Genomic DNA, 18973 nt, shown 5'->3' with positions numbered 1-18973 from the left:
AGCAGAGGATCCTCCTGAGTTGACCTCTAGTCTGGATCAGGAGAACCCAGAGAGTCTCCATATTAAAGAAGAAAAGGAGGAGCTACATCTTAAAGAAGAAAAGGAGGAGCTACATCTTAAAGAAGAAAAGGAGGAACTATCGACCACTCTTGAGTTTCCCCTCACTTCTGTTCATGTGAAGAGTGAGGATGAGGAGGAGAATCCTCAGTCCCTACAACCTCATCAAAGACAAACTGAGGCTGAGCCTCCATCCAGCAGCTCAGCTGAACAGATAGAGGCCGATGGAGACGACTGTGGAGGATCTGAACCAGCCAGGAACTCAGATCAACATGAAGATCTTCAACCAGATCCAGGTGATGAGGTCTCAGAGTCGTCCTATGAGACTGAATACAGTGATGATGACTGGAGAGAAACCAGAGAACCTGGGTCAGGTTTGAACAGTGAAGCTGTTCATGGAAGTGATGAAGAATGTGACACTGGTAAGAAGTCTCGCTGTAAGAAGTCTCATCGCTGCTCAGAGTGTGGGAAAACTTTTAATGCATCCTCAAGGTTGAAGATGCACGTGAGGATCCATATGGGAGAGAAACCATTTGACTGTACTACCTGTGGTAAAACATTTAGTCAAAGCGGTAATCTTAAAGAACATATGAGGAGCCATACAAGAGAGAAACCATTTGACTGTGTTACATGTGGTAAACAATTTAGTCGAAGAGGTCATCTTCTTAGACATATGACACTCCATACAGGAGAGAAACCATTTGAATGTCCCACCTGTGGTAAAACATTTAGTCAAAGCGGTAGTCTTAAAGAACACATGAGAGTCCATACAGGAGAGAAACCATTTGAGTGTGCTACCTGTGGTAAGACATTTAGTCGAAGAAGTCGTCTTAAACTCCACATGAGGATCCATACAAGAGAGAAACCATTTGACTGTGTTACATGTGGTAAACAATTTAGTCGAAGAGGTACTCTTCTTAGACATATGAGGATCCATACAGGAGAGAAACCATTTGAATGTCCCACCTGTGGTAAAACATTTAGTCACAGATGTGATCTTAAACTCCACATGAGGATCCATACAGGAGAGAAACCATTTGAATGTCCCACCTGTGGTAAAACATTTAGTCTAAGAGGTACTCTTAAAGGACACATGAGGATCCATACAGGAGAGAAACCACTTGAATGTCCTACGTGTGGGAAACATTTTAGATACCAAACGAGTTTTAATGTGCACTTGAGACACCACACACAGGAGAAATCATTTAGTTGTGCTATTTGTGGGAAAGGATTAACCCAGAAGACAAAACTTTTGGTTCACACAAAAGTCCATTCAAAAGTGAAGCCATTTGGTTGCAGTGTTTGTGGGGAAACATTTATGGAGCTGGAGAATTTAGCGACACACATGAAATCCCATAAAGGAGGGAAACTTCAGTTGTTGTCTTGAGCAGCACATTAAAGTCTGTACAGAAGTTAAACCATTTTCTTGTAGTGTGTGTGGAGCACATGTAAGGCAGTAGGTAGAGTTAAGACACCTTAAATCATTTAGTTGCAGTTTTGTGATGAGACATTTTGTCAACAAGAAGATCTTTACGTGTTCACAAGAATCCATGAAGGAGAGTAAACGTACAGTTGAAGTTTTTGTTGCCGTCAATTCTCTGATGTTTCTGGCAAGAAGAGACGTATGAGTGCATGTAAACTCAGGACTGTTACTGAAGGCTGCAGCAGTGTGTGTGAGGCTGCAGTTATTGAACTGTAAAAGCTCATCACAACACAGTGAAAGTTAATTTCACATGTAAAATATTTCATTAAAGTTCATGATTTTGAAATTGTTCATAAAAATAAATGAATGACAGCAGTAGGTGAGGCTAAAAAAATTAATGCTACAAATAAAATAATAAAGAAATTGAGTGTCCATTCATTTTCTCTGAAGTTTTAATGTCTAAAGGAGCTGTATGTAAGAACGTGGCCCAAACTGTTTCTGCAGTCAAATTCAAAACAGCAGTGTGTGGCAGTGGTTCTGACGCAATTTACGCATGGTGAATCCATCTCATTTGTCAGTGTTACAGTGTAGTAAATAATAATAATTAGTGTATAGTTGTAATGAAAATCAATTATGAATGAAATGTGGCCTAACCTACTTGTTTAAAACCTGAAGGCAGCAGCAGTGTGTGTGAGGCTGCAATTATTGAACTGTAACAGCCCATCACAACACAGTGAAAGTTAATTTCATGTGTAAAATATTTCGTTAAAGTTCATGATTTTGAAATTGTTCATAAAATTAAAGCAGATATCAGTGGAATGTTTTTGTTAATATAAGTCCTAAATAGTCCTATTTTCCGTCAGCAATCACTTACATGAAGTATTTCAGCCTAAACACGAGTCTCTCCGTCACTCTGCTCTGCTGTAACCCGAGGAGAAAATTTTCCTTGTGGGATACAAGTGTTATCCAATGAGGGGAGAGAACGGCATGAAGGGCTGTGTGTGCAGCCAAGGGATGCGCGTGAATGTGGTGACGTAGCACGAGGACCAATTGATGCCTGACAAGGGCGGGGGCTGCTAACTCATGGTGCGTTCAAGGAAACTCGTACTTTGTGTTTTTCCTTCCTGTGAAGTCATACCAGTTCGATCTGGTACGAGTTCACGGGTCGGAAGTTACGAGTGGCCGTTATAGGGAACTTTCACAGACAACAGGACGGTAAAAACACGAGCTACGGGTTACCTGGAACGCTACCAAGTCGTAGTTGTGACTTGAAGCTGTAACTTACGGTTTCAAAAGCCTGCCTTGAACACAGCATTAGCCGAAACGGCCGTGCCGATGATATCTGCTTTAATACTACAAATAAATGACAGCAGTAAGTGAGTCTGCAGAGTTGTTGGTTGAGCTGAACTGTAACAGCTCATTCCAACACAATAAAAATGTCATTGTTTTTATCAAAGTGTCGCAAATTCTGTAAAAATCTCTTTCTGGTATTGTTGTACTTGGTGGAAACATCTTTCGTTTTTTGTTTGTTAATAAAGAAATTGAGTTTCCATTCATTTTCTGCAAATAAAAAAAAATGAAATGTGAATTTTCTGGCTGTACTATTGTTGTCAGATCAGTTTGTCAAATTAACATGATTCCTCTCTGGTGACATATTGAGTGATTTTATGATTACTATATACATTTCTTACATGCAGCTCGTTTAACTAGGTTGAGATTGGGGCATTGTTGTTTGGCAAGTAGCTTAAAAATATGGGTAAAGCATGTAAATTGGTTGTGTGAGTGTGGAGAACTGGAGACTGTTAACTGCAATTTTATTCTTGTCTTAGACAGCAGTTGCTTATAGATCTGTCTGATCTGGGCCTGTCTGTAATTTCCTTTCAATCGATTTTTTTTTTGGGTTAGGGGGAAAATCGGGTTCTTTTGGGAGGGCTGTGTGAAAATCCCTCCACTCTTCTGGGCTGTATGAGAGAATTTGATAAGCACCTTGCTATGACCGGTGGGGGGGCAGCATTACGTCGGATGGTGTACAACCTGCCGGAAACTAGAAGAATCAGAAGAAGCAAAGACGGTTTAAGATCCAGTCGGTAACCAAGGTAACGCCTGTCAGTTCCCGATCCGTACCCGGAACACGATCCGTTCCAGCGCTTCTGCGCATGCGCGGTTTTACGGCATTAGCTTCAAAGCTATGCTAACTGATAGCCTAGCAGTAGAGCCGCTAAAAGTCCGCCGTAGCGTTGTTAAAACGTCACTTTATTCATTTTAAATATTTTTTCATGCGAGAAAGTCACAGTTTAGAGTCCTAATCTGTGGTCAGTTTATCCAACTGACGTCTGTTTGGAAGTTTGCTCCGGTTTTGGGAGAAGTGCAGAGCTAGCTGGGAGCAGACTAGCTGGGAGTAGCCACCGGGAGCTAACGTTAGCTCGCTGCTCGGCTCATCTCAGAGGCAGCAGCCGGCCGGCTGAGGTGATTGACCGGTCACCCAGACGTCGTCATGCCGGTGGAGAAAGCGAGCAGATTAATTTATGGTCTCATTGATTATTTCAAAGGAGGTTAAATCGAAAGCAACTGGACTTAGTTATTTGTCTAGGAAGACGTTTCACCTCTCATCCAAGAGGCTTCATCAGTTCATGTACGCATCTGACCAGGCTGGTCAGGCTTTCGATTTAACCTCCTTTGAAATACTATGACCTGGGCAAATGAGAATATGCACCGGCTTGTCTCATTGATTAGTTTGTGTAAATGAAAAGTGAAGCTTCAGGAGGAGCTGGTCAGAGGAGCAGTGCTGACTTGCTGCTGTCTGTATGTGCAGAAATCACCACATTTACATCAATAAATAAATGTTTTACAATTAACTGATCGGTCTACATTACATTTAATTTAATCAGAAATAGAACAGAGGGGAATTCGTTGCGACGTGCTTGTGTTTTTCCTCATAGAACGTCTCTGTTTTCATCCATATCCGCGGTGTCTGCCGTAAACTAAAAGAAGGGGGGAGTGCGCATGTGCGTGCGCATGCGCAGAAGCGTCCTGGAACGGATCGTGTTCCGGGTACGGATCGGGCACTGACAACGCCCACAAAAACGTCAGAGCCGTGGGGAAAACCGATCACCCTACCCGTTTCTGTATCTATGATCCTACCAGGCCACTATAACGTGACAGCGCAGCATTTAAACCTTTGTCGAAACGCTTCTCCACTGTCTTGTTTTAGTTTGATTCACTTGCGTACATTAAAAAAAAGAAGAAAAAAAGAAAAAAAAACTTCCGGCTATGTCCGGAAGTGACGTTTTTGTGGGCGTCCCTCGGTTGCCGTGGTGACGTGACCAATCGGGAAGAGAGTCTAGCAGCGGGAAACAAACAGCTCGGGTCTCCTGGCTGCCAGGAACAACAAAGACTTTGAGTAAAATGTCTGAGGTGGAGTTTCTGAGAGGATTTGTTACCGAGAGACTCGCCGCCGCCTCCCAGGAAATCTTAGCGGCCGTGGACAGAGTCGTAGCCGGATACGAGGCGGAGGCTTCGGGCTTCAGACAGGAGATCGAGCGGCAGAGGAACCTGCTGGATGTTCTCCTGCAGCCTCGAGTCGTCCTCAACAAAACAGGTTGGTGATTCAGTTTTAGGCAGGTGGCAACCCTCCGTGACGTCACCCATTGGTTTGTGAAGGGCCGTTTGTGAAGCCAGGAGATTGGCTTTCAGGGCGCCGCCATTTTTGATTTTTGGAGCCAGAAGAAACCATATTTGGACGAGGGGGCGGAGCTAAGGAGGTCGAGGGGCGGGTCGGACCCGTGTCTGCGAGGCTGCTAATTTACCCAGCAACACCGGCTAACTGCTGAGCGGCTACGCTGCTAACACCGTTAGCATCTACAACTCGAGGTAAACTTTATATTTAATGGTGAAAGTAATCTCAGAAGCTTATTAAATACATGTCCATGTTTGAACTAGCCTACATAAGATCCCATGAGGAGTAATGTGACACGTTATTGTAGCCGATGTTAGCATTAATAAGCTAATGTAAAGCTGTCAAACGTATTTTGATATTGTTTTAAATTGTTTTACAGAACCCAGAGACTAGTTTCTGTCTCAAACTGTAAAGCTGCAACACATTAAACTGTCATGGACTGAGACTGGTGGGTTACCGCTCCTGGACTTTATGTACCTCACCTGCATCACCGATGATCGGCTGCTGCAGCTCCGACCTGTCGACCACGTTACAGCATTCACCCAGCTATTAGCTATTTATTTTACATTCCTATTATATATATGCACGTCTTTTTTGCAGGTTACCAACATGTAGATGTACTGGAAATTCAGCTAATACAATACAAGCTTGTCTTTTGACAGTATGGCTCACCTTTACATCATCCACAGCTCATAAAACGTTTTCAGTGCTGTAAAATGCTAAAATTAGTGCATCTTAAACCTGAAATTAATTTATTTACTAAGAATTGCTTCACTGATTTTTAATGGGCCAGATCTGTACAGTAACATGAATGCCAAGACACACTGCTGTAATCAATACATTCAGGAAAAACTTACAGGACTATTTCTATGTATGCTTTCATTACACACAAGAAAAATACAAATGTTTAATGTTACCCTCCTTGAAATAATAAAGCATCTAGAGATGAATATCAGAGCTTGTGCTTTCCTGATGTTTCTTGTCAACTAATCTATGATACTGAAAACAATAATTCACCAAAGTGTCACATTATATTGGCCACGAGGTTATGTTAAATATGTAAAAGAAATACTACAGTTTAATCACAGTAACTTTCTTTATTATTACATTTTCAATGATAATCATCGACTGAATAAAGCATTTGTATTAACTGGACTATGAAAATAGCTGCTTCAAAATCTTCACTGTCAATTTTAGGTTCACCCTAAAAAGTGTGAGGTCAAATGTGGACATAGAATAATAAAACAGTTGGTCTGTTCTCTCATCAGAGGTTTTCTGGTTTCATCATCATCACAGCTCCATAACTTCACATGATGTCCTCCTTCTGTTGGCACCGGTCACTCAGTTCTCACTGTGGCTCCTTAGAATCACAGTAAAACACAAGAACTTAGATTAAAACATTGTTGAGAGGTGCAGGACTGTCTGCTTCAGTTTTTTGTGTGTGATTTTACAGCAGTAAATGACAAATCCCCACCTGTAGTTATCAGTAACGTTACAGTATGATAACGTTACGAGCAAGATAACAAGTTGATGGATAAACCTGGGGGCTTTGCAGCTTGTAGACCGATCCTACCGATCACTGTTCTGCTAAACATGACGCCGTGGTCGTTAAATATTAAACCGGATTTATCCCGGTCCGGTAAAAGTCGGAGACGAGCTAACGGTTAGCATGGCTAACACGGAGCTAACGGCGAGCTAACGTTAGCCGTGTAGCAAAGTGAATCGGTTATTCACATTAACTATAAATTAACTTGTCTTGGACGGTGACAGTCTCATGTTCTCCGGTCAGAACACACCGGAGAACACACGGGAAAGTAATCAGTGGTCTTCTGGAATATACAACAAATTAAGATATAATTTTTACACATTCAGAAAAAGAAAAAAATAACTTACTCACCAAATCGTCATATCAGCTTCCTCCGGTCTGTTAGCACCGTCGGACGAATCATAAACGAAAAACTGGGTGAAATTAATTAACTACCAACACTGTACCCGTGCTATCTATCATCCACACATATCGACAAAATATCAGAAATTAAATTAAAACTGACTGAACACAATACACAAACGACGGGAGGTCCCCTCCGGTGTTAATCCTCGGTGTCTGATCCACTGTGTCTGACCTGTGACGTCTCAGTCATCAGGCTGTCAATCATATTCCGTGCTGGAAGGTGATTGGTCAGTTATACCAACCTTTAAGGATTAATATCTAAATAATTATATAATTTTTTTCAGATGGACCACCAGGTCATATTTAAGGATGAGGAACTTTAGCTTTTTAGACCGTTATCAGTTGTGAAAAAAAATTATTGATCGAGTATTTCATGATTGAAAATGAATGGGAGTGGATTGGAACCAGGGCTTCTTGGAAACACCCCTAGCGGATCTCGGGGGGATTGCAAGTAAAGTTACTTCCGCGTTGGCTTCACTTTTCAGACCGGAAGTCTACGTCCATTTTTTTTTACAGTCTATGGTTTTAGGTCATTTCACCTCAAAGTTGTGGTTTGTAGAGAAAGAGGACACGTTGTACTACATTTATCTTCTAACTTTTATGTGGCTATCAACAATTGTACAACGGGGAGTTACAAAATCTAAGAAGGTATTTTAGTTGAGGCGACTTACTCTGTAAATTGACGTAGCTATTATCGACTAGCAAGTAGTATCTTTTTTTATTTGAATTTATTCCCATAGTCCTGTTTTTGGAGCCATCGCTAAAACCAACAGCTTAAGGTTATTTTCCCCACACGTTCTGTTGCTCTGTGATTAATATGAAGATGTAAAACAGTTCAGATGTTGAATCGTGTCTTCATCACACACAAACTTAAAGTTTAGGAATATTTATAGTCGTACATTATTGGAGTATTGCAATTCAGGATTTAACTACTGCACACCTGCAAACTAGTCACCTTTTTTTTTTTTTTTTAATTTCAACCAGGGTAGTAGAAATGAATGAAGAGGGTTTTAGTTTTGTAACTTGTCACCTTTTTCACTACTCCAGAGTTGGTAGGTCTGCACTGGTAACCTTACAACAGGACATGTTGGAAACAAACAAGTTCTACAAAAGGGTAACAATGGTATTTTCTTTGTTTTTTGTTTTTTGAGAAACGGCTGTTTGTCAAAAAACAAAGAAAAGTCCCCCCCAAAAAACATCAGAAGCGACACTGGGAACGGCCGCAATGCAACGCAACGTCTCTGGTACAATTATGTTCCTGTTTTGACTTTTGTTAACACTAATGGAGGTGACCATTGGGGTTCATAGAGACACCAGTTATATGAGTGACAGTGATGATGATGTGTTTAATTGTTTCTGCAGGTGATCAGCACCTGTTGAAGATTGAAGCAGAGGATCCTCCTGAGTTGACCTCTAGTCTGGATCAGGAGAACCCAGAGAGTCTCCATCTTAAAGAAGAAGAGGAGGAACTATCGACCACTCTTGAACTTCCCCTCACTTCTCTTCATGTGAAGAGTGAGGATGAGGAGGAGAAACCTCAGTCCCTACAACCTCATCAAAGACAAACTGAGGCTGAGCCTCCATCCAGCAGCTCAGCTGAACAGATAGAGGCCGATGGAGACGACTGTGGAGGATCTGAACCAGCCAGGAACTCAGATCAACATGAAGATCTTCAACCAGATACAGATGATGAGGTCTCAGAGTCGTCCTGTGAGACTGAATACAGTGATGACTGGAGAGAAACCAGAGAACCTGAGTCAGGTTTGAACAGTGAAGCTGTTCATGTAAGTGATGAAGAATGTGACACTGGTAAGAAGTCTCACTGTAAGAAGTCTCACCGCTGCTCAGAGTGTGGGAAAACTTTTAATGCACCCTCAAGGTTGAAGATGCACGTGAGGATCCATACGGGAGAGAAACCATTTGACTGTGCTACCTGTAGTAAAACATTTAGTCACAGAGGTAATCTTAAAGAACATATGAGAGTCCATACAGGAGAGAAACCATTTGACTGTGCTACCTGTGGTAAAACATTTAGTCATAATCGTACTCTTAAAGAACACATGAGAGTCCATACAGGAGAGAAACCATTTGAGTGTGCTACCTGTGGTAAAACATTTAGTCAAAGAGCTCATCTTAAAGAACACATGAGAGTCCATACAGGAGAGAAACCATTTGAGTGTGCTACCTGTGGTAAAACATTTAGTCATAATCGTACTCTTAAAGAACACATGAGAGTCCATACAGGAGAGAAACCATTTGACTGTGCTACCTGTGGGAAACAATTTAGTGAAAGAGGTTCTCTTCATAGACACATGAGACTCCATACAGAGGAGAAACCATTTGAATGTCCTACCTGTGGGAAACATTTTAGACATTCAGGGACTTTTAATGTGCACTTGAGAGTCCACACACAGGAGAAACCATTTAGTTGCGCTATATGTGGGAGAGGATTTACCCAGAAGATAAATCTTTTGGTTCACACAAAAGTCCATTCAAAAGTGAAGCCATTTGGTTGCAGTGTTTGTGGGGAAACATTTATGGAGCTGGAGAATTTGGCGACACACATGAAATCCCATAAAGGAGGGAAACTTCAGTTGTTGTCTTGAGCAGCACATGAAAGTCCATACAGAAGTGAAACCATTTTCTTGTAGTGTGTGTGGAGTACATGTAAGGCAGTAGGTAGAGTTAAGACACCTTAAATCATTTAGTTGCAGTTTTGTGATGAGACATTTTGTCAACAGGAAGATCTTTACGTTTTCACAAGAATCCATGAAGGAGAGTACACGACAGTTGAAGTTTTTTTGTTGCCGTCAATTCTCTGATGTTTCTGGCAAGAAGAGACGTATGAGTGTATGTAAACTCAGGACTGTTACTGAAGGCAGCAGCAGTGTGTGTGAGGCTGCAGTTATTGAACTGTGACAGCTCATCACAACACAGTGAAAATTACATTCGCATGTGAAATATTTCGTTAAAGTTTATGATTTTGAAATTGTTCATAAAATTAATACTACAAATAAATGACAGCAGTAAGTGAGTCTGCAGTGTTGTTGGTTGAGCTGAACTGTAACAGCTCATTCCAACACAATAAAAATGTCATTGTTTTTATCAAAGTGTCGCAAATTCTGTAAAAATCTCTTTCTGGTGTAGTGGTACTTGGTGGAAACATCTTTTGTTTTCTGTTTGTTAATAAAGAAATTGAGTTTCCATTCATTTTCTCTGCAGTTTTGGGTTTAATGTCTGAAGGAGCTGTATGTAAGAATGTGGCCCAAACTGTTTCTGCAGTCAAATTCAAAACAGCAGTGTGTGGCAGTGGTTCTGACACAATTTACGCATGGTGAATCCATCTCATTTGTCAGTGTTACAGTGCAGTAAATAATGAGTTGTGTATAGTTGTAATGAAAATCAATTATGAATGAAATGTGGCCTAACCTGCTTGTTTAAAATGTCAAGATGCCAAAAATAAAGTGACTGACCTGACTTGATATAAAGCCAAGCCGCTTATTAGGGCCACGGGCCATCGCACCAGGCACTGTTCCTGGCGCTCGTTTAAATGTTTATAAACACACACAGCTAAATCAGACTGACACAGGATGCAGCTCATAACATGTGTCAAGTCAGTCACACACACACAGACTCTAGAACCAGCTTCATGTGATTACAGTTACAGACACATCAAAACACACAGATAACATACAAATGCGCGCTTACTTCATGTGATTACACACACACACAGTTAACCTAATGTGATTACAGCTCCTCCATATCAGTGCTTATTGAAAGATGATCATGTGTCTGTCTGATCAGCTCTGTCTTGACCTTAAGATCGTGGGTTTGGGGGCGGTGCGTGGCGCAGTGGTTAAAGCGGCCGCCCCATGTGGAGGCTACAGTCCTCAACGCAGGCATCCCCGGTTCGAGTCCCGCGTCGGGCAAACCTTTCCTGCATGTCATTCCCCCTCTCTCTGCCTCCCCCTTTTAGTCCAGTCATTTTATGAGAAAAGGTTAAACAAATTGCAACAGAAGCAAACTCAACTGATTTTGTATCCTCAACATGTCCTGAGTGAGGGAAAAAAAGCCCCGAAGAATCCCATTAGGGGAAAGTTTCGAAAAACACCCAAACATATCCCATTTATACGCATAAAAAAAAATTTTCACATGTATAGGGTAAAATTTTTAACCTTTAGATATCTCCATGAAAATTACTGAGTTGATTACTTACATTAAGACAAACAAAAACTGTATTACAAGTTTTTTGAAATTCTTTGTTAACATGAGCAAATTTGCATAAATGTGTATAAATTTGCATAAATTCCACCGTTTTGACGGCACATGTATATATAAAGTTGCTGTGGTGGTACCGGCATGAAAATTGGAATGAGTTGACTCCATCGGTCAACCGACAAGTTGACCACTTTAAATTTCAAGATGACTGCAATTTTTCAAGACAGCCACATCCTTAGTAGAGCAGGTATGACATGAGCCAACAGTGCATAATCCAATTACATGGCTAATTTGCATACATACAACACCTGATCTAAACATTGAGTAGAGCAGGTGAAAATGTCTTGTTCAATCTTGTTAACATATAATATGTTAACAAGATTGAACAAGACATTTTTTAACTGTAATATGATATTACAGTTAAAAAAGGAATGGAACCAATTTAGGCTACCCATGAGCTTTAATAGAGACGGAGCATGTCAATTTGCTCAATTGACACCAAACTTGCTACAGAGCATCTCCAGACCGTCCTCCACAAAACTTGTTTCTCGGATTTTTGATTAAGCAAAAATTGAGCCTACAGTGCATGAAAACGTTTGACTGTAAACGGTACTGTAAACATATACCATTAAATTCTTGCTAAATACATTTTCAAACTTCCTGAAAAAAAATGAGAATATTCTGGAGTCATGGTTGATGAAGTTTAGCAAATATCAGAATTTTAGTTCAAAAACTGAATTTTCTAGAACATTTTGAATTCTGCTCTCATGGGAACAACTGCAGTCAATGTGAGAGTGGCATTTTAAACATCATATTTTCTCTTATGAAGCAAAACACTTATCATTAAAAACAAATCACCAACATTTCCATGCTGTCAAGATGCAATTTATGTATTATCAGATTTTTGTTTAGATGACTGAATTTCTGACTTTTGACCATTTCATCACAACAGCTGCCCGGGCACTGGCTCACCTGAGTGGATAAATGAAGCTACACAGCAGGTCTCACTACCAGCCAATTAGCTCAGTGAGTTAGGAGCTGGTTCTTGGTGTCAGCGATTGTGAGTTCGAGACCCAGCGAGGGTGATGATGATGATGACAGATCAAAATGTCACATGTCCTTGTGGTATATTGATGTGTTGATGAAAAGAAGGGATCACCGCCGACACGTCTTCACTTGTATTCAAAAAGAAGTTTATTAACAAGTAGAAGAACAGTGTACAAAAAATGCCGAATCCTGAAGCATCCCTGGTGCCAAAGTGAGATCTCCCTTCCAATGGCTCAACACCATGATCATATACTTTCTAACTCCAAAACTCCACCTTCTCCCAACATAAGGATATAGCTTACCATAATAGGCATTAAGTGTTCAACATTAACATGAACAATTCGTGTCTCTGTTAATCTAAACAATTCCTGTAAGTGTTTAACATACGCAGTTCATGTCTTGCGTCTATGAACATGAGACAGGATCTAGCCTATAGAGTTTTACGACCTTGCATTCATACTCTGGACGAGGCTAACATAAACTTAAGTAAGGCTCTCACAGGAAAAATGTGAACAACAGGAAAGACATTCTCCTAGGGTACATTTCACAAGAGCCACTCATTATCTAATCTATTACTGTTACAAAACACCTAATGCAACATCTTTATATATCTATAAATGTATGTGCGTCTTTCTCTCTTATAACATCTACCTTCGATTTGTTTACTTCTAAAGCAAAACATGTCCGTGAAGTAAAGCACCAATTCACACTTTCCTTCAATTCCCAAAAAAGGGCACACATACAAAGAATAAACATAATACATGATATTAAAGCTAAAAGTTCAGGTGAATAATACACTACATCCTCAAGCTGTTTTGCTGTCTAGATGCAATTTATGTATTAACAGATTTTTGTTTAGATAACAGAATTTCTGACTTTTTGACCATTTTTGAAATCTGCGTTCACAACAGCTGCCCGGGCACTGGCTCACCTGAGTGGATAAATGAAGCTACACAGCAGGTCTCACTACCAGCTAATTAGCTCAGTGAGTTAAGAGCTGGTTCTTGGTGTCAGAGGTTGTGAGTTCGAGACCCAGCAAGGGTGATGATGATGATGACAGATCGATATGTCAGATGTCCTCAACATGAAATACAAGACAATTGTCCTAATTTTAAAAATCCAAATAGCTTGGACTGGACCATGTGCAAAGGCTCCTAACATCTTAGATTCATAGTAGATGTTTGACAAATACATATCATTATTTTACCTCAAAAACTGATTTTTCTTTTTACTGTGTTTTCAAATCTGCCTGCACGACAGTGAATGGCTTACCCAATTTGTGAAGCCACTGTTGTATGCCACTTGTCAATTAGCTCAGTGCGATAGACAACGGTCTTTGGTTCTACGGGTTGTGGGTTCAATCCTCAACTAATGCAAATTGAACATTATAAGGTCAACTGTCCTGTCTTCCTATTCTCCTGTTTGTTGCTCAGAATTGCCTAAATTTGCCCAAAAGTAGCCCGGACCCGACCCATCGCTGCGCAGCAGCTATAATTTTTTGCCTGACTTTTTTTTTTCTTCTGCCGGATTTTTTTTTTTTCCACTGCCGGATTTTTTTTTTTTTCCACCTGACTTTTTTTTTTTTTTCTTGTGCCAGATTTTTTTTTTTTGGCTGGCCCTAATACTCCTTCGTACGTACGTTTATCATAAAACGGCAACAGAAGAATGTATTTTGTGTAAAGACCGCTCTACGGACTACAGATCTGTGTCCCACAGAAAATACGTCACCAACTGACACGGGAAAGGGCGGCATTTGGTGTGTGACGTCACCTACGCGACTTGTAGTCTTTCTGCTTACAGATTCTTCTGAATTTTATTCTACAATAGCTTTACAACAAACGGCTGATTTCTCTTCATGAAACGTGATGTTTCAAACAGGTAGAGCAGGGGTTCTTAACCTTTTTGACCTCGAGGCCCAATTTTTATAGTACAAAGTGGCCCGGGGCCCATTAAATACGTATATATAGATATATATATATATGTGTGTGTGTGTGTGTGTGTGTGTGTGTGTGCAAATGAACTATTTAATACTTTTTTATTGCAAATGGCATTCTTTTCCTTTCTTTAAATACATAAATAAATCTAAACAAGTTCTTACCAAAATCACTTTTCATATTTGAAGACCACATAAAATGAAGAAAAATTCGTCTGGATTTTCTTTTTCTTTTTTTTTCAAAAATCAAAAATTGCACTTGAATAAAAATTACAACCAAAAACAAGAATAGACCCTGTCTCTGTTAAGAAAAGATGCACTCAAATATAAAACCACACACAACCAAAACAATAAATAAAATGGCTTATCAAGTCTCAACAAAATAGCACTTCAAGATATTGACCGTGTCATCACAGATGAGCTGAGTAGTGACTGAGGCTGTGTATGTCGCTCTAAGACGGTGTGGTGGGGGTGTCAGCGGCGTGGAGCGGGTCTCATAGCGGGGACAGCTCCGTGACATCGCCGGTGGGGGCTGTAGGGACGGGGGCGGGGGGCTCACGGCAGCACCGCTGCACCGCTGCTCGTTGGAAACAGCAGTGATGACGTGCTTTCACGTCCGAGTCTCCAAACCAGAAACGTTTGTAACAGTAGGCCTAACAGCACCGGAAAAGTCGCTAGATTTGTCGCTATTCGCCTTTGACTATAAGAAAGTCTTTAAGAGGGTTTGGAAAGTCGTTAAGTTGGCAAGCGTTGCTCCTCACAGACTCACATGCTGCACCAGCGTTGCCAGGTGGGAAATGTAGGATTATCGTACCAGAGGCATAAAATTATCGTATTTTGAGGGAAATTATCGTACACCTTTTATAACCAAAATAACAAGCCTATTGATGCACTATAGTCAAATATGCTGATGCACTATAGCCACTCTTGTGTATAATAGCGTCCTAGGCACTCGCGGCTTTGTAACGTCAGTACGGAATGGATTTACACCACCACATCACCCCCCCTCCTTTAACCATACATCCATGCTAGTCGAGAAAAATAAAATGTTTGGTCATCCAATCCTTAAAGGACGTCAAGAGCAAATAGACCTAATTATGATCACACAGTTTATTTTAGTGGTGGTAGATTTTTAGCTCTCCTGAAGCCACACATTAAAAACGACAACCAATTTGATCCTTAACAGCGGCTGGCAGGCGCGCGCGCACACACACACACACGGACGGACGGATGGACGAACGAAATTTCAGAGTCATGATCAACATGACATGATGTCGAATAAACGTGCGGCGGTTTCGGACAAAAAAACAACAACAACTCAGTGTGCAAGGGCCTTACTGTCTCCTTCAGGGGCTCTCATTTCATTTTCCCTGCTTTCTTCTGTTTTGAATTTCGCTCGCTTGACTTCTGGACCCGACCTGAACGTCTCATGGGGCGGGCGCAGCTGACCATTCAGCCAATCATGCTCGTTTTTCTGAGACAAACGCATGAACGTCACTCGTGATTGGCTGGAAACTTGTCACATGGGAACAGATGCCTTCAGGGTTCACAAAAAAAATCCGGCAGATAGTTGCGGCAGGCTGATTACAACCACACATTCACGAAATGGTCAAATTATCGTACATTTGGCCTTTTTTGGGATTATTGATCGTACATCGTACAGAGGGCCAAATTATCGTACAAATACGATAATTATCGTACACCTGGCAACACTGTGCTGCACTGTGTGTGTGGTAGCGGCCCCGCCTCCCCCCACAGAGACAAAGATCCTGGATGACTGACAAGAGGCTTCACTCCCTCATTTCATTCCGCTATGGAACAAACGCGCCCAGGTGCTGAGACCGAGTCACAGAGTGAAGCCTCTTGTCATTCAGCCTGTTTGGAGGCCAGAGACGCGGGCCGGACTTTGGACATGATCTACGCAGTCCCGCGGCCCTCGCGGCCCACAGGTGCAAAACTGAAAGTTTTTCGCGGCCCTCTGGGGGGTGCTCGCGGCCCAGGTGTGGGCCGCGGCCCTATGGTTAAGAATCACTGAGGTAGAGGACATATTTTTTTCTCATGGCACAATTCAAACGGATCACGAAATAAAATTTTCAGTCCCGTTCATTTGAATGGCGAGTTTTTCAGAGTTGAGGTCATGGATGTAGGTTCCAAGGGGGTGGATCTGACTACACGCAGGCGTAGCTCACAGTCGGCCATATGAGGACGGGCAACTTGCTCTGACTCTGGCTGCAGTTACAGTGCAGTAGATAGGTGATCCAGTCATCTTCACTAAAAAAACGATTCATAACTCTGTGAAAAATAAATCAGTATGTAGCTATTACTTTAACTATTTGCATAATGTCACTATAATGTTACTTTTACAAAAAAATATACATTATTAAAATTATCCGTGATTCTAAATATGCTGCATCATAACTGCATAGACGTTCATAAAAATCAAACCGTTTTGAAATCGGACAAAAACTGAGCAAGTTATGGTCATTATAGCAGAACATGCAGGCTTAAAGCAGAAGTAAGTGGTCCGGTCGTTTTCGCTGCGTTCCAGGCAGGCTTTTGAAATCGTAAATTACAGCTTCAAGTCACAACTTACGACTTTGTAGCGTTCCAGGCAACCCACTCGTGTTTTTCCGACCTGTTTTACCGGTGAAAGTCACTATAACGGCCACTCGTAACTTCCGACCGGTGAACTCGTACCAGATCGAACTGGTACCACTTCACGGTCGGAAAAATACGAGTTTCCTTGAACGCACCATAACAGTCCTCGTCCCTACGTCACCACATTCACGGCGTCCCTTGGCTGCACACACAGCCCTGCAAGCCGTTCTCTCTCCTCATTGGATAAAAACTGTAGGATACGAGAAATGTTTTCTCCTCGACTCAGAGCAGAGTGACTGACAGACCCGTGTTTCAGTCCAAACACTCTATGTAAGTGATTGCTGTCGGAAGATAGAACTATTTAAGACTTATATTAACACAAATATATCACTTACTTCTGCTAATGCTCTGAGAGAGAGAGTTGCCCGTCCCAAGATGGCCGCCGTACTGGCTACGCTTTGCATGGATGTGACGCTTTGTCATTGGGAAACAGCTGCGGGTGAGTCATCTAGTTCATATAGCTATGTCCCAATTCAGGGGCTGCAGCCTTCGGAGGACCCAGCCTACGCGGTCTCCGGAGGCTGCAGCCCCTGAATTGGGTCATAGCTTGTATCTATGGGCTGGTTGAGGTCCCATGGTGACCGTTACTTCCTGCTTCCGCTTAGGCTCTCTTAGAGCACTGGAAAAGAGAGTAGCGACACCACCATAGACTCCCGTGGTCACTTTATTCTCCCCCTAGTGGCAGGATATGGGTATTGCAAATCCGCCCAAGAAACCCATTCACTCCAATGTATGTGTGTTGCCAACTTGCTTGTAAATTGATGAAAACTGCTGTGTTTTTGCTTTTAGGTGCCTTGGTCATATTAAGTTATGCTTATAATTTATTTATTTCAAAATTTAAATTGTAACATTAATGTGAACAACTGTTTTTTTTTTTATAAACATAGATATAACACACAAAATAAAAGATGACAACACTTAAAAACCATTACAAAATGTGACAAAATCAAACCCAAAACGTATTATGTTAAGTTTTTCCTCCAATTTTGATTAAAAAAAGATAATTAATAAAAACACACGGAGCTGTTTACAGTTACTACCGGTCACACAGCGGACAAACACAGAAGGGGACGAGCGAACGCTTTACCGTTGCTAAGCAACCACCAGCTGTCAAAATAAATAACATAAAAAACCTGGCATGGAAATAAAATAAAAGCCAGCAGCACAATAACTTGCTTGACCAAAACAAACAAACTAAAGAAAACACAGGCTTAAGTGGCGAACAGTTAACTAACACAGTTGAATTTAGCGCGCAAACTGGTATGACACTTTAGTGGACTTATCTTTATCATTTAAAACAGCAAGCATTCGTGACACAACAATTAATGGCCACTATATGTTAATATTTATCTGTAAAAGGGTCCACGATTATGCTATTAACGTGGGTGATCTATAAATGTCCTTAAATTATTGAAAATACCACACTCTCTCATTCACCAACACTGCAGAGATGCCAGCTCTTGGGCGCATTTGCAATACCCATATCCCGCCACCAGGGGGCGTTTCCACTTGACCAATGCGTGTCGCTACTCTCTTTTCCAGTGCTCTAGGCTCTCCACGGTCAATGTTCTGACTGATTGGAACTTTTAAATAAAGTTTGGAGGAAAAAAAAAAAAAAAAAGAGGAGTTGGCAACACTGGGCTCGGGTCTCCTGGCTGCCAGGAACAACAAAGACTTTGAGTAAAATGTCTGAGGTGGAGTTTCTGAGAGGATTTGTTACCGAGAGACTCGCCGCCGCCTCCCAGGAAATCTTCGCGGCCGTGGACAGAGTCGTAGCCGGATACGAGGCGGAGGCTTCGGGCTTCAGACAGGAGATCGAGCGGCAGAGGAACCTGCTGGATGTTCTCCTGCAGCCTCGAGTCGTCCTCAACAAAACCGGTTGGTGATTCAGTTTTAGATCATTTCACCTCAAAGTTAGAATAGAATAGAGAATAGAGAATACTTTATTCATCCCTAGCAGGGAAATTCACATTAGTCCCGTAGCTCACACAACAATGACAAAAAAGATGA

At 41.5% G+C, this 18973-nt stretch overlaps 2 protein-coding genes across 2 annotated transcripts; both read left to right on the top strand.

Moving 5' to 3' along the window:
• Window positions 1-271: 271 nt before the first annotated feature.
• On the top strand, window positions 272-1444 carry LOC146968709 (uncharacterized; the record flags this gene model as incomplete). The annotated part of the gene is made up of 1 exon (XM_085759306.1): window positions 272-1444. A coding segment is annotated over one exon (1173 nt), but the record flags the coding sequence as incomplete, so codon positions are not given.
• Window positions 1445-8191: 6747 nt separating this feature from the next.
• LOC146968708 (uncharacterized) lies at window positions 8192-9713 on the top strand. Its single transcript, XM_085759305.1, has 3 exons — window positions 8192-8221; window positions 8622-9419; window positions 9504-9713. Exons 1-3 carry the CDS (start codon window positions 8192-8194, stop codon window positions 9711-9713), a joined length of 1038 nt encoding a protein of 345 aa, XP_085615431.1.
• Window positions 9714-18973: the final 9260 nt, after the last annotated feature.

This window comes from Trachurus japonicus, chromosome 18, assembly GCF_045865225.1.
Source record: "Trachurus japonicus isolate A0001 chromosome 18, Traja_1.0".
NCBI lineage: Eukaryota > Metazoa > Chordata > Actinopteri > Carangiformes > Carangidae > Trachurus > Trachurus japonicus.
This window is presented reverse-complemented; position numbering and strand designations above follow the sequence as displayed.